The following is a 24,676-nucleotide window of genomic DNA, read 5'->3' as shown; positions in this document are numbered from 1 at the left end:
CAAGAGCATTCTGAATTATATTGTCGTTGTAGCTCCTTGACTCTCTCACTGTCCCTAACAAAGGGAACAGTGAAGAGCTGCTTCATCCGCACTCTGTGTTTGGACAATGCCCGCTATCAATAATGTCAAATATGTCATGGTCCTCCACAATTCTAGTTTGAATTTCATGCAGTTTTATTGCATTATTTGCAACAACCATTTCTACAATGGCAATCTCTTGATCATTATTGAGGAGCTTTCCTTTTGAAGTTGCATTCTTTAGAGGGACAAAAAAAAATCAACAAGCCATGTAAAATGCAATACTTACCTGTTGGCTTGTTGAAAGATGCGTATAATGGAGGCAACCTTTGACCGCCTCAAATTGGGCTGCACTTTCACCAGCCTCTCTTAGTGAAAGACCGTGGTGGATTACATGGTCAATGATAGTGGCACATATTTCATCACTGACTACTGTTCTTGCAACCCTTGGAATACCACAACCACACATTCTTATACCTCTACCTTGCCCTCTCCTTGGGCCTGCTCTTCTCCCTGGGCCCCTTGCTCTTACTCTTCCTCGTCCAGACATTACAGTGTTTGATTTTTCTGTTTCCAAAAGCATCACTCCTCAAAGTCCTCCTTTTACTGTAACCCCTGCCACTGAGTGTAAGCCAGACTGGAATCAGCTGTGGCAATTATTCAATTGTTTGTTTATTATCAGCTGAGATATATTGTTTTTGAACTGATACCATTGCAGAAGCAGAGGTTTTTATACTGTATCTAAGGTTTGGAATATTATTTTTGCTATTGTGGGATGTTGTGTGTTAACATTCGTAAATAATACAAAAACAATCCATAATTTTGTTGGGAGGTATAGCTTAATGTGAGTTAACCTTCATCAAACGTTTGTCAGCTAGCTTGGAGGCTACATGGCTAGTTTGGAAAACTAGCTGTGTCGTCATTGTGCATACAACCTGTGGTGAGTCTGGCGACTTTTGTAGATTAATAAAAAGCAGTGAGATTCCTAAGTCCTGATTTATAGCTCACCTGTAATTCTTTTTTTTAAAAAAATCTCTGACATCGCGTTGTCCAGCCGCTCGTTTCATGCTGACATTGCAGTGCAATTATTCCTCAAGATATCGCTCTTGCTGCATCTTATGCCACCCTCTGGCATCGGGCATCAGCTAATTGAAAATAACAATCACGGATGATTCAGGGATTCAGGATCAGTGCCGTTTTGACCGTTTTGACATATTCCTGGTAGCTTTTCAATGGTGTTGCACATTGTCTGCATTTAAATTAACAAATCTATATTTTATCGTAAATATATGTCTGACATTTATAATAAACCAAACGGATCGAAAATCGGTTGAGTTGTGATGATTTTAATCTTTGACAGACCTCTGCCTCCGTTTACTTCCCCCTGCCCAAGATGGCGGCCGCGTTGACGCGTCGTTCCAATGGCAGAAACAGCGGAGGCAGCATCTACGTGTGGTGTATATCTCTGCAGTCAATACTGAGCTGAGCTGCGGAGGTGGAGGGGGAGGAGCTAGTGGACGCACTTCCACTCAGAGGACGCCCATCACAGGACGTAGGCGACGGGCGTCATATAATGGTAGGGCACCGTTAATCGAACGGAGAACGTTTTCTAAACCGAGCATTGTCCAGATAGGACTTTCAATCTATTTTTCCGTCATGAATAATACAGTTCTCGGGTTTTCAAACTTTGGCCTTCCTCCTCCTCCCCTTTTTCTGCTGATCGGACTGCGGCCGCCCCCCCCCGCTTTCCTGTAGCCTAAAGTCATCCAGAATGTGGGCCAGAAAGGAGCTTGAAGATGGATACGAATCTAATCAAACAGGTGAGAGGTTCAGAAGATGACAGGACTGAAGATATAAACTCGGTAGCCCTGCAGTGATTCGATGTTAAAGGGCCAGGAGAGCTGTAGCTCAGCGGCTAGCACCGACGAGCAGCTATTAACGTTACTCCATAGAAGCGCAGGCTGTCTCCGTCTGTGTGCCTTGTAAAGAGGGCTACACAGGGTTATGATCCAGGGCTGTTAATATCTAATAAACACGATTCTTGTACTCCACAATACTGCAAATGTTTAAAACAATCAGACTTCAGTATTATTGTTATACTGTCATTATGACAAAGAGAACAATAAAGTGAAACTATTATCTCAGGCATCAAATCACTGTTCACATCAATAACTCTAATGAATCAGTAGTGAGGGCTAAACTCCTGATAACCCCATATCTGTGGATAACACAAGAGCTTTCAATAAATAATTAAAATTTTGTTTCAGGGTCCAGTGGTGGCACCCCAGGATTGGGCCTCGACCATGAACCCCCCTGGCACAGCAGTCTGATTGACTCTGGGAACGGCATCTGTGGTGGGCGCAGACAGAGTACGGTGTCCGACAGCGGGGACACGGGTATCGGGACCTACTGCTCAGACAGCGTGGAAGGTAGGATGCCCTGATATTGATTCTCTTGAGAGAGAAAACATACACATTCAACACAGATGTTTCCAATTGGCACCACACCAGACACTCACTGTGCTTTTCACAGTTCTAAATTCATTAAGCAAGACGCTTTATCTCAAGTTAAAATGCTACGCTCAATTCACCATAAAACAAATGTAAAGTTTACTTGTGCTTACGCAGATGATGTGTCTGTTTCTACCCGGCTGGCCTTCAGCAGATGGGTCCCTCCATATGAGCTGGGTTCTGCTTGAGGTTTCTTCCTGTTTAAAAGGGAGTTTTTCCTTGCTACTCAGGCTGCTCTGGAGGTTGCAGGCTGGTTTTTGTAAAGCATCTTGAGAAAGTTTGTATTGTTATTGGCGCTATATAAATAAAACTGAAACGAACTGAACTGAATTGAATTGAATTGAAGAGATGAAACAATGCATAAAATCAAGGGTGAATATAAGTTTAACAACATTCAGTTAATAAAGACAACAGTTATCTAGTGCTGTTTGGATGGCTGCATGGAAATTATGGATGATGGATCACTTCTGTGACACAAGACCACTTGTGCTATCCCTAGTCAGAGCATTGAAAGTTTTATTGGTGTTACAAAAATTGTGGCAGACCTCTAGACTGCTGGTGATACCTCAATGAAGGATTTCCTCCCACTGGACAGTAAATGCCAAATGGGTGACACAACTCCCCTTTTGCATTTCATGTGCTCTATATGCAAATATGACATATGATATGATTTGAAGGTTGCAGAACATCAACAGTAGATTGATTTGTTTTATTCTACTTTGTGTTGTTGTGCTCACTAAGAAACTTGTGTTGATGTCTTCCCCTGATGTCTGATGTCTAATCCTTCTTTTTACAGAGGACTCCAGTTCCAGTACAACACCTCTGCCTTTTCAGCCACGGTCCCAGTATCACTTGGGCATGGATGATGATAGCATCCCTACTGTCCACGTCGTGCCATCCCCATCTTCCTCGCCTGGTTTTAGAATGACAGCCTCGCCCCACAACACGGGCCGTTTGCCCACATCTAGTCAGCTGCCTTCGCCGGCTGTGTCTCCCTTGGGTACATCAAGTTATCTGGATTTGAAGGACCATCAGCCCATCCGGAGGTGGTCTTCTCTCAACAAGTTGTCATCAGGGGCTGATAAAAGCTCCAGTCGGACACCGGGCTATCAGTATAATCCAGATGCACAAGGCTCCCTGGACAGAGGGCTGCTACATAGGTACAGAAAAGAACACTCAAACATGGACCTTTATCTACCTTTGTCTTCCTCCTTGATGTGCAGCACCTTGCTTCAGCGTTCACCAGGCGCTGGACCCAGTTATCGAGATGACCGCAGTTGTAGATACACTGGTTTGGAAACAGACCTGTCCTTTTCCTCAGCTCTGTCTTCTCCAATCAAACAAACCAGTTTGGACATGAAATACACTGCTTTACCAGAGGCTAAACTGGCGTGGGAAGGTGGGCAGGTTTGTGGCCTGGGCTTATCCAAACAGGTCGACATACCCCTAGGCCATCAGGCTGATAGAAGCTCCCCAATTCAGCCTGCAGTTCGCACCCAGATGTGGTTGGCTGAACAGATGGAGTACAGGCCCAAAGTCGAGCGTGGAAACGACCTCGGCCAGGTCAGTCGTACCGGAACGGAGGGCTGTGGTGGAGATGGACTGTCCCCATGGCAACAGGGGCTTCAGCAGGAAGCGGGGCTTGACCAGGTGAGATGAGTATTACAATAGTCAGATGAGAAAAACAAAGAAGGGAAACAATGGGCAAACAAATAACTTTGTACTCATGTTTTACTCGTGTAGTAGTCTATACCTTTGATGCTCAAAGGTGAACAAAAACATGAATGGCATACATGTATAATTTGAACTTTATATATGTTTACATTTATTATTAGAATATGTATTTATATATTGCATGTGAACATTTGTTACTAGAACCTAAACAACAACACCTGCTACAAGATTACACTTTCTTCATTTCATTAGGTCATTGCTCTTAACTTAATGTGTAACATTGTTTTTGTTTGTGTGTTTTGGCAGATGCTGATAGGGAGCTCCCTTTCTGTCAACACTCTTGTGAAGGTTAAAGAGGGGCTGTTGAGGCAGAGAGAACTGGAGATAGAAAGGTACTGCTGGATGTGCTCACAGATGGTTTGACATGCGTTAATACAGGGGTGGAACATGAAAACATAACCAAATATAATCCGGATGTTTCCCTTTGTTTTGTTTCTTTTGAAGAACACAAGAAAAGAAAAGAAAAAAAATAAATAAAAAAATAAAGAACACAAGAATTTATGTAATGGCAGATTTGAGCCTCCCTTCCAAGTATCTGGCTTTGTAGCCTGTATCTGTGATTAATGACAGATTAGAAGAGAAGATTCATTCATTTGCATACAAGAACCAAAAATTGAAAAAGTAAAGGCTTATATATTACAGTAAACATTCACTTGAAAGCCACACTGTGAAGTAATTCATCTGGTCAGTGTCCATTGCCCTAACATAAAGCTCTTCTGTTAGCTTGGAAGAAGTGCTAAATATGCACTATAGAAATGATCTCTTTAAGCAGTTCTGGATGTGTTGTGCAGGTCTGATGTTGCTCATCGCGTCCTCATACAGTGCTCTACAGGCTCTATATTCTGTGTTTCAGACAAAAACAGCAGATCTTGCAGCTGCATGCCCGGATCAGGGAGAACGAGCTCAGAGCGCAGCAGGTCCTCCAGAGCCAGAGAGGGTGGTGTGATGATCCCCACATCCTAAATGTAAAGGTAACACTAAATCATACTAATTTAATGAATGAACATTTAAATATACTGGACATTAAATATCATGGATATTTTCACGACAAAAATTCTGTTCGTCATTAGGAGTCGTCAATGAGAACGCCAACCAAACAGCCATCTGTTAGGCTGTGCCATGATGAAGACCTTAATAGGAAATTGGCAATTGCTGAGCTGGAAGTACTCCATCTGAATAAGTTCTTCATGCAAGTCACACAAAAATATACAGAGCACATCAGGAAACTGGAGGAAAAGGTACATCAGATTCATATCATTAATACAGAAACTATCCGTGTTAATGATCCTTTCGTGTTGATCACACAACTGTCACAACAAAGTACTAGTGTGTTACCTGTGTTTGTGGCCCACAGATAAAGACAAGGGAGCGCTACATTAGTACACTGAAAAAGAAATGTCAGAGAGAGAGCGACCAGAACCAAGAAAAACAGCAACGCATAGAGACACTGGAGAAATACCTCTCTGACCTGCCAACACTGGACGAAGTGCAGTTCCAGGCCAAGCAGGTAGGTGCACACATCTGAGCAAACAGCACATTCCCTTAATACAGGTGACCAGACAGGAACTGTGCTCTGGAATTGTGAAAAATATATCCAGGAAAAAAGATCAGGGATTACATGTACTACATGAAATACTGTGTTGTAATTAGGGTTGCAACCAGTATTCCTCAAATATTTGCAACCAAATTAGTCAGTGACTAACTAGTCACTAAGTATACATGAACATTTGAAGAAGAAACACATTTTAGAACATTTAGGCTCACCTCTGTAAAATAGTAGCTAGCCTATTACTGTATGTGCAGAAGGGCCTCTGTTGGCATTAACACAAGGCAACTATAATTCATATTATGTGTGTGAAGGATCATAAACAGAGTAATGTTGTCATTTTGTCTGACAATTAAAGTAGTTAAAGGAAAGAATGTTGATTTTATTGCCCACATCATCAACATTCACAGTGCACACATTTAATCTCTGACGGTCTGACTTGTCGTTGCAGTTGTCTAGTCGATAATTGTTAATACTAGCAATAATTATTATTAGCAGGAGTAGTAATATTGCTGATTATTATCAGTGTAACTGTACATTGTTGTTATTATGTTATGATTAATACATGAATATTAGGACTTTACCTCGGTGATGCGCTGCAGCTGAGTTGCACAGCCACAGTAGCCAGTCATCTGTCATTTTCTCTTAACAACCTGTAGTGACGGTTGATGGTTCTAGTAATCAGATTATCAAACTCCATAGAACATACTGTATCTAAATGTTGTTGTGTACGTTGTTGTGTGGACAAAATTTCATCAAACCACTGTAATGAAACAAAACTTCAAACAGCAGGCAAAGGGGAAAATATAAAAATTTCGTCCCATGTGAAATAGGGGTTCAAATACAGTAAATGTTTCATTGTTCACTTCTGAATTTCACACTGTGTACATTATGTGAACCCAGCAGAAGGAGGTCCAACAGAAAGCAAAGGATCTGGAAAAAAAGGTGTCGGAGTTACAGAAGAGTCTGCAGGAAGGATTTGCCCTGCTGAAGGACAAAGATATCAAGCTTGAAATGCAGGCCAGGAGAGAGAAGGAGTTGATAGCGTCTGTGCACAGGTAAAATGAACTTGACCTGACGAACCATTAACCTGCTCTTATCTTGGATATGTATCAGATTGAATGTAAGACTAATTTTCACCTTTTGTAAGTCACAAGAATTTAACTGTTGTGTTATTTGTTTTTGCTGTCCATACTTATTTGTCCCCCCAAGAAGCTATGTACAACCTGTTCATACAATTGAAATCAAACATTCATATACTGTACAGCTTAGCCAAATACATTTAAACTCAGTTTTTCACAAATGCTAACATTTGACCCCAGTAAATAGACCCTGTCTTAGGGCAGTCAAGATCACAGCCTCATTTTAAGAACGGGAACGTGATGTCAGTAGAGAGGATTTATTTCAACAAAATTTTTCATTATGTTCCCAGTGGGTCACCAGGATCTTGTAGCATTGCCTTTAAGTTGGGTCTTGGGTCAAATGGATGACCTTACACATTTATTTACAATAAGTTGCAGGAATTTTAGAACTGCTGTAATAGTGTAGAGTCTTGTAGGCTCGCACACACTTTTTCAGTTCTTCTCAAACTTCTGATAGCGGTTTTAGAGCAGTGCTTTCTTTCTTGCTGAGCAGCCTTTCAGGCTATGTCGATGTAGGACTTGTTTCATCGTGGGTAAAGATATTTTTGCACTTGTATTCTCCAGTGTGACTCTTTTTCTGTATCTCCTAGACAGGCCTCAAGAAAATGCATCTGCAACCATATGAGCTGGGTTCTGCTCAGGGTTTCTTCCTGTGAAAGGGTTCTGGGGGTTTCAGGCAATTGTTCCTTGGTTAGGGATGGCTACCAATACTGGTTACTGACGCAAACCGTAGGAGCCAGACCAAAAAGCAATAATGATTTTGGTGCCACTGAATTTTTAATTCCCGCTCCCTTAGCTCTATTGCTGTGCAGAACCTGTCTAAGACCAAATGGTCAAAAGTTTGTCTGTACTTCACCTGAAGAGATGCGGACTCTAAAACCTGGAGCACATAGCATTTTTTTTTTTTTTTTTTTAAAGCTGAGAAATCTACCATATTTGATAGCCAGACAGACCCCACGCCACTGTTTTTATTATGATAATTATGACAGTTTGTTGTGAGTTTTATATTTTTATATAAACGATTTCTTAGACTTAATTGTATTTATATTATTTCAATTAATATTCTGTTCAACTTGCATGTCATAAAATGCCTTAAAAATAAAAAGGCACTGTTTTCAGACATGGAAGTTTGTATGTTTTCCATTCTTTAAGCCCTGTTTAAGCAGCTGCACTGTTTGAAAAGTACCAGTTTGGCGCCAGTATTGGATAAAACCTTAATGATACTCATCCCTAGTCTTGAAACACTTTGTATTGTTATTGACACTATATATATACTATATATATTTTCACATCCATGAGACAGAAAAGTATGAGCCAGATGTGAGAAGGTGATCCATTTTCTGGAGGTGCACCTCCAATTCACTCAAATGATACGTGGTAGTCTATCAGGAGTTCTTTTCTGGAATTTTCCAATTTCAAATTGCAGTCAACAGAGTGTAAGTCAATTCTGACGGCAAGTTTGGTACACTCTTCTAAATACAATAAGCGACTGTTGGAATAATTATTAAGGTCATGTATTAACTAGATGTCCACACTATAAACATCAATGTGTCGAGTGGTTAAAATCAGGGTATGTGTATATAAACGTTTGATATCAGCTGTATGTATTTATTTTGGCTTGTTGTTGCAATTTACACACCAGTTATGTTTAAATATTATCCTGCGTTCTTGCGTAGTATTATTATTATCTCTATTATTATCTCTCTTGGTTTGTAACTACATGTCTTACTTTGGTATAGCCTGGAGCAGAAGGTACAGCAGTGTTTGGATGATGGCGTGAGGCTGCCCATGCAGGATCTGAAACGGCTTGAGGTGGAAAACACACAGCTTCTGGAGCAGCAAGATCACAGCAGCAGGGTATTCTTAATGCACACACACAAAATGTGTAAAAGTATGTAATTATTCAAAAAGCCATTAACACGTTCTCTGCATCCCACCAGCTGTTTAAGCACCAGAAGGAACAGATTGAGAGACTGACTTCACAACTAACGGTAGGGTAAAACGAAAAATCAAAAAAAAGAAAACAAGCAGAAATCATGCCTCTTTGCCATTTTCAAAATTTAGATTTTTTCAATGTTGATTTCTCAACAGTAGTGGAAGTTAGTTTGACAAAGATAAAGTAGTGGATGCGTACATGCATCAGCCACGGCATTAAGACCACTGACAGGAGAGGTGAATAACACTGACCATCTTGTGTCAACTTTTGGACCTGACATTCATGTGGCTGTTACTTAGACATGTACCAGCAGCCATCCCAGCAGGATGCAGCCTGACACAGACACACACACAAAAACGGTTTAGGAACAACTCAACGTGAAGAACAGCACAAGGTGTTGACCTGGCCTCCAAATTCACTAGATCCCAAACTGATCAGGTATCTGTGAGATTATCCACAGAGACCCCTCCCCTCAACCCCTGGTACCCACTAACAACATTCTGTTACCAGACACCACAGAACACCCTCAGATGACCCATGTCCATTCTCTGATGAGTCACAGTTGTTTTGGAGGCACAAGGGAGACCTACACAATATTTGGAAGGTGGTCATTTTATTCCTGATTGGTGTATGTATTTGGCACTGTTCAATAAAATGTCACATTAAAATGACAGTTAGTCAGACATTTTTAAGAAGTGGATATCAATACCCCTGCAATATCTCAGTGTTTCATTTCTAGAGGACAAAACATAGCCATGACAGCTGCAGTAATGCGGGTATCTTATCTAAGTATCATGGTGAAGAGGGTGTGAGCCATAAGGCAAAGCTTTTGATTTTCTAGTCAGTCTACATTCCTGCCCTAATATATGGTCACAAACATTGGGTAGTAGCCAAAAGAATGACATTGCAGATACATACGGCTGACGTGTCCACACTACATTAAGTATGACAGCTCTATTTATTGGACTTGATACAGTCGCATCTAGGAGAATAAAAGAAAGAAAAGAAGAGAAGAAAATACTTTACCGATCCGATCGACCGATGCTGAAAGGTTGATATCCGGGTGCAACACAACTTGATCAGCGCATCACTAACCTCCACTGTAGTTCATGTTGGAAGCTCGATAAAAACTTGTGTGCATCTGCATGTTGTGACAGACAAGTCTAGCCTATGGTCATGACTCCACAATGTACAGTACAGCACAGTCCTCTCTATGTTACCTCTCAGTCTGAAATTCTTTTATTTATTGAGCTGTTCTGTTGATTCTGACTGGCTATATTCTTCTGAAGAATAAATCAAGCTCATTTGCTTTGTTAGGCCACCAGTACGAGACTGCAAACGAAAAGAGGCCTTTTTCATCGACAGCTGTCTCATCTGTTAGAAAAGGAGAAAAGCCCGGCAACAGCATCCACAGCCTGCATCCAGGTATGTTTTAAATGTTGACTTAATGATAAACGTTAACCAATCACAATGACATCCTTCTGTCTGGTGACTAAATGTGTTTAGTAAAAAAGAAAAGAAAATTCTCCCTAAGTTACTTAAATGCACCTTTGGTTTCCTCTAACAAGCAGCCCCCATTGGATGACGGGATGTTGCAGCGTTCCCACATGGAGATGCCAGAGGTGGCTCAGCTGCTGAAAGAGATGTCCCTGTGTCTACTGGACCTCCAGGGTCTCTGCAGCATCTTGGCTCAGAGAGCACAGGGGAAAGAGCCTAACCTGTCTCTGCTTCTAGGCATGAAATGTATGTCGGTAACACCCACACTCATGGACATGAATTTAGACAAAGGTGTTTAAGGTACATATTAAAAGGAAAGAAATTGTTACGACCCAGGGAGGGCAGCAACATGGAGACCACATCAGAGTTACAAAAATATACAGTTTATTTCCTCCAGAGCAGGATTATACTTCTAAAAGTAATAAAAGGGATAACAACTGATCTGAATCAGAGGTTGTAAAGGAACTCTACATGGATAAATGCCTGTTTCCTTGGAGTCTGTTCAGACCTTGTATTAAGATCTGATGTGGGTGATCTGACCACGTAAAAGATAGGTGTGAACACCCCCAGTACACATTGTGATCACATTTGAGAGATCTGATCTCTGACCATATTTGAAGGTGGTCTGGGTACATGTGTACTTTTAAATCAAAGTTTGCCATTACTGAACCCATCTTTATGAAGGGAGCTTGATTGACGTACCTAGCTTGTTGAGTATTTTTCCACACTTGCATGCTGACCTTTTGCTCTTTGCCATCCCTGTCCAGCGTTCAGTGTTCCAGCCGAGGAGAGCGACCGCAAAGTGGAGGTGGTGGAAGAAGAACTGAGGTTTAAGTTGTTAGAGGTTGGCCAGCTGAGGAGAGATATCGATGAGCTGAGGAGAAGCATCTCAGATCGCTACGCTCAGTATATGGGCGACAGCTGTGTCTCCCAGTGACCACCAGTGTTTTTACTTAATAACACATGGAGGATCACATAATTATGATGACATGAAATAAGACATTTAGAATCAAAATGACTAGTCACAGTATAAGTTATTTCCCTCGGGACTTTATTACAGAAGAATAATTTTATCACATCTGGGTTATTCTGAACTTTTATCTGCACTGCCTATATCTAGTCAGAGATCAGAGGTCCACGATCTTGTGCTTATTATCATATTATCCATTTTAATGTGGTTGCACACTCTTGCTCAGAAACAAGAATACAACTTCGAGACACCTAATATGTTTGTCTTAATGTGCAGTATCAACTGTGCAGTAGAGCCACCTCACCAAAGTTAGCATTTTTGATCAGCAACAACAATTCAGGAGTGGTTATTTGTGAAGTCTGCACATTACCGTTAGCATCATGTTTCTCATTATTTGTCCACTGTTAAATGTGCTGATTCTTTTGTATGCATGGTATACTAGGTTTGTATCATTCAACTGCTTTATCCAAGCTTTTTTTTGTACTTGTCTTGTACCTGTGGTTGACTTCCAAAGCCACTGGATGGATTGTTCCTCTGTATAACAATAGTCTTTCCTTGATATTCTGGGGGTTTTAGTAAAAAATCAATATCGACTCAATTTTTTTATACACAGAAATATTGTAATAAGTTGTTTTGACAATATTTGTTCAGATGGTAAATAAAATTATTTTTCTAACAAACTTGTGTGATTTCTTAAAAATTAGTGTCAGAATAATTGTAGATTGCTTCTAAAAATAAATAAATAAATAAATAAAAGGGAAAAAAAAGTACATTTTAGATAGAAAGATTGATACCTGCCCAGTAGCTTCATCACGGCGATCTCCTCAACCTGTCCATGGAGCAGGACAGAGGCCACAGCCTGTCAGTGATGGAGCTGGTAGTAGACATTATTCCTGATGAACCGGAGTTTGTTCAAGGTCTTTACCTCTGCCACTGGTATCAGAGATTCTAGCTCTGTCCCTACCACAGAGCCTGCCTTCTGTATCAGTTTGTCCAGCTGCCAGAAGTCCTTCTTCTTAGCGCTGCCTCTCCAGCACACCACAGCTTAAAAGGGATCACTGACAACAATAGTCTGGTAGAACATGTCCAGCAGATTATGACCGATATTAAACATTCTTTTTTGTAAGTTGAGTCTATGCCGACCAGTCCAGTTTGTGATCCAGATGTAGACCCAGGTACTTACAGGTCTGAACCACCTCTACACACTCCATGTTGATGGTTACAGGATGCAGATGGGGCCTGGACCTCCAGAAATCCACTATTTCATCTTTGGTTTTAGTTGTATTGAGCCAAAGGTGGTTCACTTTGTACCATGAGTCTAAGCTTTGAATGGCTGTCATAGCTGTCAAAATAACTGTGTTGTTGAATGCGCTTTAAGAAATGGGAGGCTGGATATTAATATGGGTGTCCATTGAGATTGTTCTCATTTTTGTTCATGAGTGAGGCTATATTTTGTGATTAATTATAAAAATATTGTAACTGGTTGTCGAGAAAATAGAAATGAAAGTTAGATGCCTCTAGATCACCTGCTGTTTTACTTTTTTGTGATGTTGCGAAATTGGCCCTTGTTTTTATTTTATTTAGTCTATTTATTTATTTATATTATTTTTTTATTTTTCCAATACCACTTTGTTATAGAGTCCAGTGATTGAAATCAGTTGACACTAGGTTAGATTGGGATCACTGTGAAAAGATAATTGATTTTGGGTAATATTGACATTTTGACTGTAGTAATTCTTCCAGTAAGAGAGAGTGGCAAGCTCATCCAACAGCTGAGATAATCTTCACCTCGGATTTGTTTAATATGAACAACTCTGGCAGCCCAGTGGAAATATTTATACCGAAGTATCTAATGTTGCCAACAGACAAGGGAGGGGGTGCATGTGGGGATGTAGCCATCCAGTCTCCTACCATGTGAAGATGGTAGATTTGGTCCAGTTTATTGAGTAATCTGATATTTTTGAAAAGTGATTTATGACTTTGTGCAGTGAATTGGATGTGAACTGAAGGTACAACAAAATGCCATCTGCATATGTGCTGATCTTGTGATGGTAACTGGAAACACAGATGCCTTGGATACTGTGATTCTGACGAATTGCAACTGCTAAAGGTTGCATCCCTGCCTTGTTCCTCTATGTAAAATGAATGCCTTTGATACTATTCCATTGTTAATTACGGTGGTCCTGCCTGAAGAGTATAGTGTTTTAATCCAGTGTATAAATGATTCTCCAAAAGCAAATTTTTGTTCAACACAATATTTAATAGAGACAAGAGCACATCACATACAAACAAGCACAAAACATTAAAGAGAAGTTCAGTTTGACTTGATTCCCTTGTATTCTTTAGCATATCAAGTCCTTCATTCACTTTTAAATCAGTCCTATACCTGAGTACTGAAAAAAAGAGATGCAAACATGAAGCCAGTATTTCAAGGTCTATTAAGTATTATTTAGACTTTTCTATGCAGTCTGCTTGATCAAGCTGATATTGGACTCCTCTCAAAAAACTGGTGAACTTACCTGACTTCACCCAGCGGTCAAAGACAAGAGCTCAAACACAAACACAATGAGACAGTTGCAGACGCAGACAAGAATGCGATAAAGACAACAAAAACAGAAAGGGGCAGTTGGTGGAGACACGGATATGAACGTAAAGGACAACACAAATGACACAGCACTACACGCACATCTACCCACCCGCATAAAAGTATAGTGACAGGTGGTGACACCAAACTTCACAACAGTATAAGATGAAACATAACAAGTCATATCAAATGTAATTCAGACACTGGCCAGATACAGAATGTATCCAAATCAAATAAAACATTAAATGTCATTCCCCCTGAGCAGTACTCTTAGCTTAGGTCAGACTTGTAGTACTGTAATTCTAGGGTGAAAGAAGTCCATTAACTGTCACAAGGTCAGGCAATCCTCAGTACATGGGAAGTGGCGTCCCAAATGTGAAAAGCAAACATTAAAATCACAAAGACAGATTTTTTAGTTCTGTGCGCTGCACACAGTTGTGAAAGAAGCATTTTAGTGATAGCCGAAAGCCTGAGTCACTTTCCTCCACTTGCGTACTAACATGTTAGTTTCCATGTTACAGGATTCCAGAAGAATTCAACCCCGTCTTCCAGTAGTAGTACTATTTTGAGTACTTCAGAGTCAGCTGCATGGGAAAGGAAACATAAAGATTAGTCGTAATAAAAAAAATTACAAATGTAATATACTCTACCAGTCATTGCTCATTTTAACCTGGATGAACAATGCTCCAACCTGCCTATGATTCCTCTTTCTCCTCATTCTCCAAATGTCATGTCAAATGTCATCATCAGCAACATCTTATACAGTGGGGGAAATAAGTATTTGATCCCCTGCTGAATTTGTAAGTTTGCCCACTTCCATAGAAATGATCAGACTCTGGTTTTTATGGTTGTTTACTGGTTATGGGTATAGACAGAATATCAGTCGAAAATGCATAAAAAACACACAATCTAAAAGTTATAAATTGTTATGTATTTTATTAAGGGAAATAAGTATTTGATCCCCAACAATTCACTTAGAATTCAGGCTCCTACAGATTGGCTGGTGCGCATGTGGCACGGAGCTGTGCTCAGTCAACTAATTACCAATACTCCTGATCTTAACTCGTCATGTATATAAAGCACACCTGCTCTAAGAATCAGTTTCTTACATTCCAACTTCTACAGCACCATGGGCAAGACCAAAGAGCTGTCAAAAGATGTCAGGGACAAGATTGTAGACCTGCACAAGGCTGGTATAGGTTACAAAACCATCAGCAAAAGGCTTGGTGAGAAGGTGACAACTATTGGTGCCATTATTCGCAAGTGGAAGACCCATAAAAGGACCATCAACTGTCCTCGGTCTGGAGCTCCAGCAAAATCTCGCCTCATGGAGTGAGGATGATGATGAGAAAGGTGAGGGAGCAGCCTAAAACAACACGGCAGGAGCTTGTTAATGATCTGGAAGCAGTTGGGACCTCCGTCACCAAGAAAACAGTTGGCAACACACTGCGCCGTTATGGATTGAACTCTTGCAGTGCCCGCAAGGTCCCCCTGCTCAAGAAGGCACATGTACAGGCCCGCCTTAAGTTTGCCAGTGAACATCTAAATGACTCAGAGAAGGCTTGGGAGAAAGTGCTGTGGTCTGACGAAACCAAAGTTGAGCTATTTGGCATTAACTCGACCCGCCGTGTTTGGAGGATGAAAAAACGTGAGTATGACCCAAAGAATATCATACCCACGGTTAAGCATGGAGGTGGAAACATCATGTTTTGGGGCTGTTTTTCAGCAAAGGGTACAGGGCAACTTCACCGCATTATGGGGCCAATGAATGCAGCCATGTACTGTAACATCTTGGACAAAAACCTTCTTTCCTCAGCAAGAACACTGAAGATGCCTCGTGGGTGGGTTTTCCAACATGACAATGACCCAAAACATACTGCCAGGACAACAAAGGAGTGGCTCAAGAAGAAGCATATTAAGGTCATGGAGTGGCCTAGTCAGTCTCCAGACCTTAACCCGATCGAAAACCTGTGGAGGGAGCTGAAGCTCCGAGTTTCCAAGAGGCAGCCAAGAAACTTGAAGGATTTAGAGACTGTCTGTAAAGATGAATGAGCCAAAATCCCTCCTGCGCTGTGTGCAAACCTGGTGACCAACTACAAGAAACGTCTCATCGCTGTGCTTGCCAACAAAGGTTTCTCTACAAATTACTGACTTGTGTTGTGCTTGGGGATCAAATACTTATTTCCCTTAATAAAATACATAACAATTTATAACTTTTAGATTGTGTGTTTTTTATGCATTTTCGACTGATATTCTGTCTATACCCATAACCAGTAAACAACCATAAAAACCAGAGTCTGATCATTTCTATGGAAGTGGGCAAACTTACAAATTCAGCAGGGGATCAAATACTTATTTCCCCCACTGTATATGTGTATCATCATCAGATTCTACATGTTTGCTTTGGTCAGATGTATGTTTCTATGACAGGTATATCTTTATCCCATTTCTCCTGCTGTTCTCTTCTCTTTTCTGCCTCTACCCGGCTGGCCTTCAGCAGATGGGTCCCTCCATATGAGTTGGGTTCTGCTCAAGGTTTCTTTCTGTTAAAAGGGACTTTTGTCTTGCCACCATCCCCTTTCAGGCTCGCTCTGGAGGTTTCAGGCCAGTTTTTGTAAAGCGTCTTGAAACAATTTGTATTGTTATTGACGCCATATATATAAACATAAATAAAATTTAATTGAATTGTAAATTGAAAAGCTTGGACACAACTTCTCATTAAATTCAATGAGAAGTTGTGTCCAAACTTTTGACAGTTAGTTTACATATTTTCAGTGTGTGTCACCTTATGAGCAGTGTCTGCAAATTGTTGGGCTTTGTGCATTAGTTCCATGGTCTTGTCCTCAGCACGAGTCAGTCTGTCTCCACGCTCCCCCAGAGTCACGCTCATCTTCTGGACTACATTACCCACAGTTCTTTCTCTGACACCATGCCTAGTCTGACCTGTCAGTGAGCATGTGAAGACAGTTTATTGAGTATTCAGAGCATTGGCAGTAGTAAAATACAATACTAAAACACAAATCCTGCAAAGATACACAGTTTCCTACTAAAATAAACTCACTGTGCATAAAATAGATATAGACATAGCGTCGAGTTTGATCTTCAGGGGCTGCAGGATAAAATCGTTTTATCACCACCCCAAAAGAACTTGATTGCATTCTGTTGTTTGTTGCTGTGTATGAAACTTGTACGTGACATAAGCTTCTATCTAGCAAGTTTACCATTAAAAGGAAATGATTCCCTGAAGCATCATACTGTACTGTGATTAACACCTCACACTTGAAAGTTCACATGAAGTTAAACCGTGCAACCTGGCACGTCCTCGTCCATTACACTGGCCATGTCAATGAGTTCAATGGTGTGCCAGGCTCCCTCTCAGTCTCAATGCCCTCCAAAAGACCAACACTATTGTATGGACCTCCCCAGGAGTGAACAAAGTCCGCTCTCATCTCACTGCTACATCACAGCGAGGCACAGTGAGGACAATGGACAAAAAGACAGAAGAGAAAATAACCCAGGAACTCAAGCTAACGATATTATGAGAAGTCACAACGGTACAAAGTGAAGGCAGGGAGAAGACTGTGACGCAAAGTTCTGTGTTTTCAGGTCCTGGGTTGACCAGGAAAAAGCCAGAACATTTAACAAATTGCCCGAAATTGCCTTTGTATCCATTACAAAAGCTGTCTTTATTTCTATAGTCCCACGTAAAATCATTTTGAGGAAGTGAATTATATTATAAAAATACCGACAACACGTGAATTGCTGTAACACTGTAGATTTTGCGCCTTACACGTCCTCAATTACTGACCAATAACTCAATGTAAATATGGGCATTGCAGTATTATAATGTTTTGTTCAAGCAATTATATCGAAAGAAACAAAAATATGTTGCTTAGTGGGTGAAAACATTTGAAAAATGTACGTATGAAAAAAGATATGACCGCATAACTTGTGAAAGAGCTTTGGTTTTCCAGAGCCACATTGTGAATGTGGCTGTGTTTATCCCTTACACACTAAACAGTCTGGTAAATGCTCATGATTATTCTTTTAGCTAGGGTTAGCTATGGACTAATGAGATTGTCTCATAAATATTAGAGCCAATCAGACTTTAGCTGAAGCTGCTGCAGTAGACACTACTGTACTTTGACCTGTTGAACGGCCTTGATTTGCCGTCACCATCTTCTTCATTCGATTCAGAAAGGCCTTGCAGCGGTAGATGACCAAGTTTAGGGTGTGAGCATCTAAAAGCACAAAAAGGACAGATCACAAGCAGGTTCATTCACATACAACCATATAATTGCTCATCCTTTGCCTGCAGGACAAAACCAGACCAGTAGAGGTTACAATGTGGTTGGTAGGTAGAAACTGTTAAGCGAAAATAACAGAATATATTAACTGCAGTGTTTCAATGAAATTCTTAAGTTGTCCACTAGGGGTCACACTATTTTAGTAAAAGGCAACCGTATATTAGAAAGAGTCTGGCCAACTTAAATCATGGGCACCATGTTTGCTACATTGGAGTGAAGATTCTACGTTGTAACCCTATGGGGCGGATGTGCTACGTTATAATAAATCATTTATTTTCACCATTAACGGGCCTATAAATGTTATTGCCAACATCTGTCAATATGTAAAACGCCCTCACTTAAATATCCCACCTTCTACTTACTTTAAATATCTTACATGTGATTTAAATTGTAAAATGCTTTGTAGCCCAATCATCAGTCATGGAGCTGTGTTTACCTTCTCCTCAGTCTCTGTGTTCATCCATCATTGAGAAAAGTTTGAAATTATTTAGAAAAATTTGACTAGTCTTATTGTTATTTAGTATGATCATTAAAACATTAGCACGTTAGCCATAATAACTTAGTAACTGAGGTAACTGAGGTTATGTGTCAGTTGAAGTTGTTTACATCAACATAAATTACATGGACACATGGGTTTCACAGTATATATGATGGTAGCTGCTGTTATTCTAAGACTTTAGTCTAGATAACTAGCTAGCATAAGGCTAGCATAAGGCTTGATAAACTTCGAACTTCATTCATTTGTGAAGCTGTGTTGGGCGTATTTGAGATCAAGGAACATATTAGTGATGGTATGACTTTATAATAAATCTTAAATGTCAAAGAGGGTCATGGACATTTACCTCACATTATAGGTAGATATCAGTTGAAATCCAGTTCTTCTTTTTAATCTTTTGCTCCCATAACTTTCTATGTTTTTGTTCACTGGGGTTGTGTTTCCCCTTGTGTTTTACCGATCTTATGCTGCACTGTGGCATATTTTAACTTTTAATCCAACTTTATTCTCTGTTATTGCCTCTTCTCTATGGATGAATGTTGGTTATATGTATATAACTTGGTGCCCATGAAACACGTGACCAGCTCTGAACCAATCAGCATAGATCAGATGGTCCATTTGGTAGTACACATTCATGTCTTGGGTGAGACATGTCGCTGGTCCATTATAGGCCTAAATCAGAGAGACAACAGCATGCAACCCCGCAGCCAATTTAGAACCAGTAATTAACCAGACATGCATGTGTTTTGAAATGTGGGAGGAAGTCAGGTTCAGAAAACACAGAAAAAACTGCAAGGGTGTTTGAAATGAAATTCAATGGTGCTACAAAAACCAGAATTGAGCGAAGGACATTCAGATCTTCAGTTTAATGCGCTGAGCTAACTGAACTATTTCAGTACTGACAAGCTTGTTTCACATGCCATATAAACTAAATGGCTTCCAACATATCATAAACTGAATTACCTCTTGTGAGTTTGGACTGACAGTTGATGAACTCTGTCTTTTTGGGTGGAATGTAGCTTTTCCGTCGTGCCTGTAGGGTTCTGGATGCAGAATGATCACGAGGAACAACTCCAGCCTCGTTGTCAAAACTCTGACTTGCTCCCCCCTGTATGCCTGCTTTGTCCAGCTTCACAGGCTTTCCCAAACTACCTGCTTTCCCATCCCAGTAGGTCTGGCAAGCGTGATACAGGATCTGGACAAAGATGCACTTCTCTGCTGTTGAGCTGGCCACCCACTGGTCCAGAGCATTGTCAAAAACCAAGTCAAACTCTGAGCTGTCCTGGAAGAGTAGAGTGTAGAAAAATTAAGGATTGCAAACAACTTCAAGAGATCAATGCTGGTAAGAACATAATGTCTGAATGCTGCTGACCTTGTTGGGGTTGATTCCATTGACCTGTCGGAGCTGCTCCACCATCCACTGGGACCTCCTGGTAAACGAGGTGGAGTCTCCAAACCTCTTCACCTTTGTAATGAGGAGTTGATGTGGTTTGGTGTTGGTCACTATGTAAACAGATAGTATGCAAATACTGAGTAGATAAACGTTCTGTTTTTAAACCTTCTTTTAAAAGAAGAAGCTAAAACATTAGCAAAAAGCCAACAACAGCTTGGGCGGAGCAGTATGAAATGGGAAAGGAATGTTGGTGGATGGTGGTGTCAAGAAATAAATGACAGTCTTAAGTCAAATTACAAGGTCTTCAGGCTGACCTCATGACACTGGTACAGGAGAGCTTAGGTCTTCTTTTATCATTCAAAAATCACACTTGGTTTATCAGTCTGTTTTTCTGCAATAATATGTAAATATAAATAAACTCCCATGGTAGACCATAGGTTTCATTTTTCTCACCGTCACTGTAGCTTCGTTGCACATTAAAGTAACACTGTTAAAAACCACCATTGAGAATATTTTCTTCTTCTTCTTTCTTTAAGAGCACAAGCCCCTTTGATTTTTTTATCTAATATAAAAAAGATTCATGTGCATTCCACTTTTGTAGAAGCAAATCTGAAATGCTAATCTTGAATTGCTTGCTTACAGGTTTTGAAAAATCCCCATGACACAGTCTCCGTCTCAGCACTTTGAAATAAAGGCTGCCTTTATATATGAAAGTCTATGAGAATGATCTGGTTTATTTGCAAGCCAGAAAAAAAGGAACCCAGTACTAGTGGAGCATCACTTGAGCTTGAGGCAATAATACCGGACTTCAAGAAAACCAAGTGCACTGATAATTTTGCCCTCTGTATACACGGGCAGGAACTAGGAGGTGGTAGAGAATTTTAAGTTCCTGCAGATCTTGGTCAACCTCACCTGGACTGCATACCCCTATCATATCATATCATATGGAAAACCCAGCAGAGATGTCTTCCTCAGGAAGTTGGCATATGCTCACCTCCCCTATTAACTGCTGACTAACCTCCCGACCTTCTGCTGCATGGAGTGGTTCACCCCAGCTACCCCTAATAGTTGCAGTCATGGTGCATCTAATAACTAGTTGCATGTGTCAATTTTTATTGCCAGTCTTATGTTTCTACGCCTATTATTTAATTATGTGCCTATTATTATAGGCCTGCCAAATGGAGCTGCTAAGCTGAATTTTATTGTTTTGTTTTGTTTTTTGACTCGCTGCAATGTGCAGTAAGCAAATGGTCTACACAAGGATCTTGCTCTTGACTGTATTGTACTATTTAGTTTTAACAGTAGGTGGAGTGAGCAAAACCAGATTAATCAATCAAGACTTTTGGCAAAACTGGCAAAACCTTGCAGGATAGCAAGTATGCAACTCAACATGTTTTTGTTTGTTTTTGTGCACAACAATATTTGTCCACAATAACCAGACCCTGCCAACCACCAAGTAACCACGTAACAACTGTTCTATTCTATTCTATTCTATTCTATTCTATTCTATTCTATTCTATTTTACGTTTCACTGGTTGACTTAAATAGTTTCTTCACATCTTTGTCTTTCATGTCCGTAGACCCCAATACATCTCCACCACTCCTTGTATTCTCCTATTCTCTAGTATTTCATTAAATCTGGCTCTTAGTTTTTCCCTCATCTTCTATAACTATGGTTTAAGAGGCCTTGAGCCTTAGGGTCACATGCTGATGATGCCCGAGACTTTTTGAGAGTTTGTAACAACTCCTCTCTTCTTATAAACACTCCCGCCTTAAGATACAATAGCCACAATTCACACAGATGTAAGTCAAGTGGAAGCATAGTTAGACATCTAGAAAACCAATGCTGTCATTTGTGGTTGGCTACGCCTGAAAGGGTGATGCCTATTTTAAGAAAATTAATGGGACTAACATACAGTTTGTTAATTAACCATGCTAACAAATTGTTTTGTCCACATTAAATGACATAGTTGCTGTTACTGTTTTTTTGTTTGTTTGTTTGTTTGTTTTTTACTGATTTTAGTAATTTTGGCTCATTTTCAACCAAAGGCAGAGCGTCCGTATCTTTACCTGACACACAGATAAATGTGGTATAATCATCTTTGGCTCTAACAGGCAGGAAAGACATCCTCTTCCTTTTCCTCCTCTTCACCTCCACTGCCACCAGCATCCGCTCGCCCCGAGGAATGAAGATCTCTTTGTTGATGGCAGACTGAATGTTCATTGTAGTCCTGAGACCTACACAAGTGATATATGGACATCACTGTACTTATTGTGGTGTTTAGATACCAGATTACCCAGATGGTGTAGATGGTGGGAAATTTCAGTTACAAAGGCAAAAGAGAGACTTGGGGGTGGACAGCAGAAACTGACATACTATACAGTACTAACTAAAACAACAAATCAGAAAGTATGTGAAATACAGCCTTGATGTTATTGAATATCCTGTAAATCTTGATATATACTCCACTAGAACAATTGTACTTCCCTTTCAACATAGTGAATGTAGCAACCAACATTTGAAAATAACGAGTGTCAGGCGAAATAAATCTTAAATGACTCACAGCATAATCATTTCAAACCTGAACATTTAACAGAAGGAGGAGGAGGAGGAGACATTTAAAACAGGATTCAGAGAGTCCCACATTAAGCCCATTTTAAAGTTTGTGCAGGACCCACAGTAACGTGGCCAACACGTCCTTCTTTCTCTGATTCTTAGTTGTAGCTCTTGCTCTCCTCAGCGTGTCTTTCAGTCATTTCTCTTTTCCTTTTGAGGTCTCTTTGAAGTATATATTTCATTTTAGTGCCTATTGCATTTCTGTTTCCAAATTATGTTTTTATTTTTTTAGTGCCTTTTTAAACAAAGCTATATCAAGCAAGTAAATACAGTGAGATAGCCAGTGTTGGAAAGAAGTAATTAAGAGTTTTAGATGACATCAAATACAACAGACCTTACATGGCTGTTCCTGCCCTGCCTGAATGTGCTTCATCAACTATGGAGTTGAATATCAGAAACTCTTAGAGCTGCCTTTGACCCACCTGGCCTAACAAAAGCTTAGCTCTATAGAGAGGAACTCATGAACTGTTCTGAAAAGAATCCAGCCCATAACTACGACGTAAACACATCGTTTAACTTCAGCTGTCTTATGATCAGAGTGGTATCGACTTTATTTAGAATGTCTAGGTTCACAAAGGTTTGATTATATAATTCCATTACCTTAGTAACTTAGGATAGACCTAATCAACTCAGCTTCACCCTCACCACCACCACCAAGCATTTAATGTGTTTCTGGACACCTAAGAAATCCCCTCATATATTGCAAATTATGATTTCCAGTGTTCCTTTCATACAGAGAATGAGAGTCATGTAATGTGCAAATAACCCGGTAAAGACCTAAACATTCTGTTTATCCTTCCATACTTTTCAAAAAGGTTCATGTTTAATAAAACCTTTAAGGACAAAAAAAAATAATAATAATAAATGAAATTCTGCTTTAAATGATTAAAAAAAAAAAAAAACTCAACACAGAAGAAGCATCGCATTGAGCGTATCAACACATTGTCCCTTATTGCACTGTATTTTTGTCAGCCATTTAGGCAGATTTGCATCTCACTGTTATGTGCATGCAGAGACTGATTTGATACCACTAAACCTTCCCCATCTCACACCAGTGTAGTTGAGCTGTGGAATCACACCGGCTCACAATCCCTGAGCTGCTACCAAATAACTAGTGAGTTATTTGGTAGCAGCTGCACAATCTTGTTGCCATTACCATTAACAAGCTTGTACACGAGCTTGAAATTTAAAATGACTGCTTTTTTCATGTCCTTCTTATGTTTTCTTACTTACTGTCTGGTTTTCTTCTGTTAGATAAATTTGGAGTTTCAGACTGAGTGTTTGCTAATGCTTTTTGGTGGAAATATTCTAACCCACAAAGGTCTTTTCTCATTTCCATTTCATGTAAAAATAATTATTTTTCAAAAAGAATGTGAGAAAAATGAAACAAAAACCTAGTCTTGAGTAAAACTTGAGTTGTGCTATACATTTTTACTACACTGAAACATCATATACATTTAAGGCACCGATTACATTTTTTTTTTTTTTTTTTAATATATCAAACTATTGATAAATGAATCTTGTCATTTTCTAAACTAGCTTTATGATCATGATTCTGGTTCTATAATGAATTCCTCCTACCAGGTCTTGTCCTTTTTGCCATCCAAATGCCTGACGCTGGAGTGTGGACGGGCTTTCTAGTCCAGTGAGGGCAGTGTGTTAGTGGTTTAGATTAGTAGGTTGTTAAATTAAACATTTCCAAGGATTCTGTCATGAATTTATATCGGGGGCGCGCTCACTGTGAACGCACAAATCAGCCATAGGCTGTCCCGTTTCATGAGGGTGAGAGACACGTGGTTAAAGTCAAAGAACAATCAGCAGCTGTGTCACAGCAGAGCCCTCTGTTGCAAGCTTTCGTTATCAAAGACATTTTTATGGATGTTACTGGACACGCTCATGTGTATGGGAGGAACGTATGTGGAGCCT

The 24,676-nt window shown here is 40.1% G+C and overlaps 2 protein-coding genes across 6 annotated transcripts; one reads left to right on the top strand and one right to left on the bottom strand.

The window, feature by feature from the left end:
• Nucleotides 1-1,534: 1,534 nt before the first annotated feature.
• On the top strand, nt 1,535-12,033 carry cep85l (centrosomal protein 85, like). Of its 4 annotated transcripts, XM_047574291.1 has the most exons (14): nt 1,560-1,594; nt 1,774-1,838; nt 2,286-2,447; nt 3,325-4,178; nt 4,509-4,594; nt 5,116-5,233; nt 5,333-5,500; nt 5,617-5,769; nt 6,712-6,866; nt 8,690-8,807; nt 8,891-8,941; nt 10,204-10,311; nt 10,455-10,629; nt 11,151-12,033. In XM_047574291.1, exons 2-14 carry the CDS (start codon nt 1,790-1,792, stop codon nt 11,318-11,320), a joined length of 2,367 nt encoding a protein of 788 aa, XP_047430247.1. In that variant the 5' UTR covers nt 1,560-1,594; nt 1,774-1,789; the 3' UTR covers nt 11,321-12,033. The 4 variants fall into 4 exon arrangements, with proteins under 4 accessions (XP_047430244.1, XP_047430246.1, XP_047430245.1 ...); XM_047574288.1 differs by having other exon boundaries at nt 1,535-1,838; nt 2,280-2,447; XM_047574290.1 differs by having other exon boundaries at nt 1,540-1,838; nt 2,280-2,447; nt 6,715-6,866.
• Nucleotides 12,034-13,592: 1,559 nt separating this feature from the next.
• Nucleotides 13,593-24,498, bottom strand: stxbp6l (syntaxin binding protein 6 (amisyn), like). Of its 2 annotated transcripts, none has more exons than XM_047574385.1 (7): nt 24,332-24,498; nt 22,204-22,371; nt 20,113-20,243; nt 19,704-20,022; nt 18,080-18,178; nt 16,723-16,880; nt 13,593-14,521 (listed from the first exon to the last, which is right to left on the bottom strand). In XM_047574385.1, the coding sequence occupies exons 1-7, from the start codon at nt 24,351-24,353 to the stop codon at nt 14,498-14,500; spliced, it is 921 nt and encodes a 306-aa protein (XP_047430341.1). In that variant the 5' UTR covers nt 24,354-24,498; the 3' UTR covers nt 13,593-14,497. The 2 variants fall into 2 exon arrangements, with proteins under 2 accessions (XP_047430341.1, XP_047430342.1); XM_047574386.1 differs by having other exon boundaries at nt 18,086-18,178.
• Between the last annotated feature and the right edge of the window lie 178 nt (nt 24,499-24,676).

The sequence above is a fragment of the Mugil cephalus genome, chromosome 21 (assembly GCF_022458985.1).
Source record: "Mugil cephalus isolate CIBA_MC_2020 chromosome 21, CIBA_Mcephalus_1.1, whole genome shotgun sequence".
NCBI lineage: Eukaryota > Metazoa > Chordata > Actinopteri > Mugiliformes > Mugilidae > Mugil > Mugil cephalus.
The sequence above is the reverse complement of the archived record's forward strand: the minus strand, read 5'-3'. Positions and strand labels throughout refer to the sequence as shown.

What these genes read in the sequence shown, in the direction of transcription:
- cep85l (XM_047574288.1), top strand. Translation starts at nt 1,790, where the DNA reads ATGTGGGCCAGAAAGGAGCTTGAAGATGGATACGAATCTAATCAAACA. An exon ending in CCCACATCCTAAATGTAAAG is followed by an intron (nt 5,234 to 5,332) that starts GTAACACTAAAT and finishes GTTCGTCATTAG; the next exon opens with GAGTCGTCAATGAGAACGCC. An exon ending in TTGATAGCGTCTGTGCACAG is followed by an intron (nt 6,867 to 8,689) that starts GTAAAATGAACT and finishes ACTTTGGTATAG; the next exon opens with CCTGGAGCAGAAGGTACAGC.
- stxbp6l (XM_047574385.1), bottom strand. Translation starts at nt 24,353, where the DNA reads ATGGCAAAAAGGACAAGACCTG. An exon ending in CACATTTATCTGTGTGTCAG is followed by an intron (nt 20,244 to 22,203) that starts GTAAAGATACGG and finishes CTGTTTACATAG; the next exon opens with TGACCAACACCAAACCACAT. An exon ending in TTGCAGACACTGCTCATAAG is followed by an intron (nt 14,522 to 16,722) that starts GTGACACACACT and finishes TTTCCCATGCAG; the next exon opens with CTGACTCTGAAGTACTCAAA.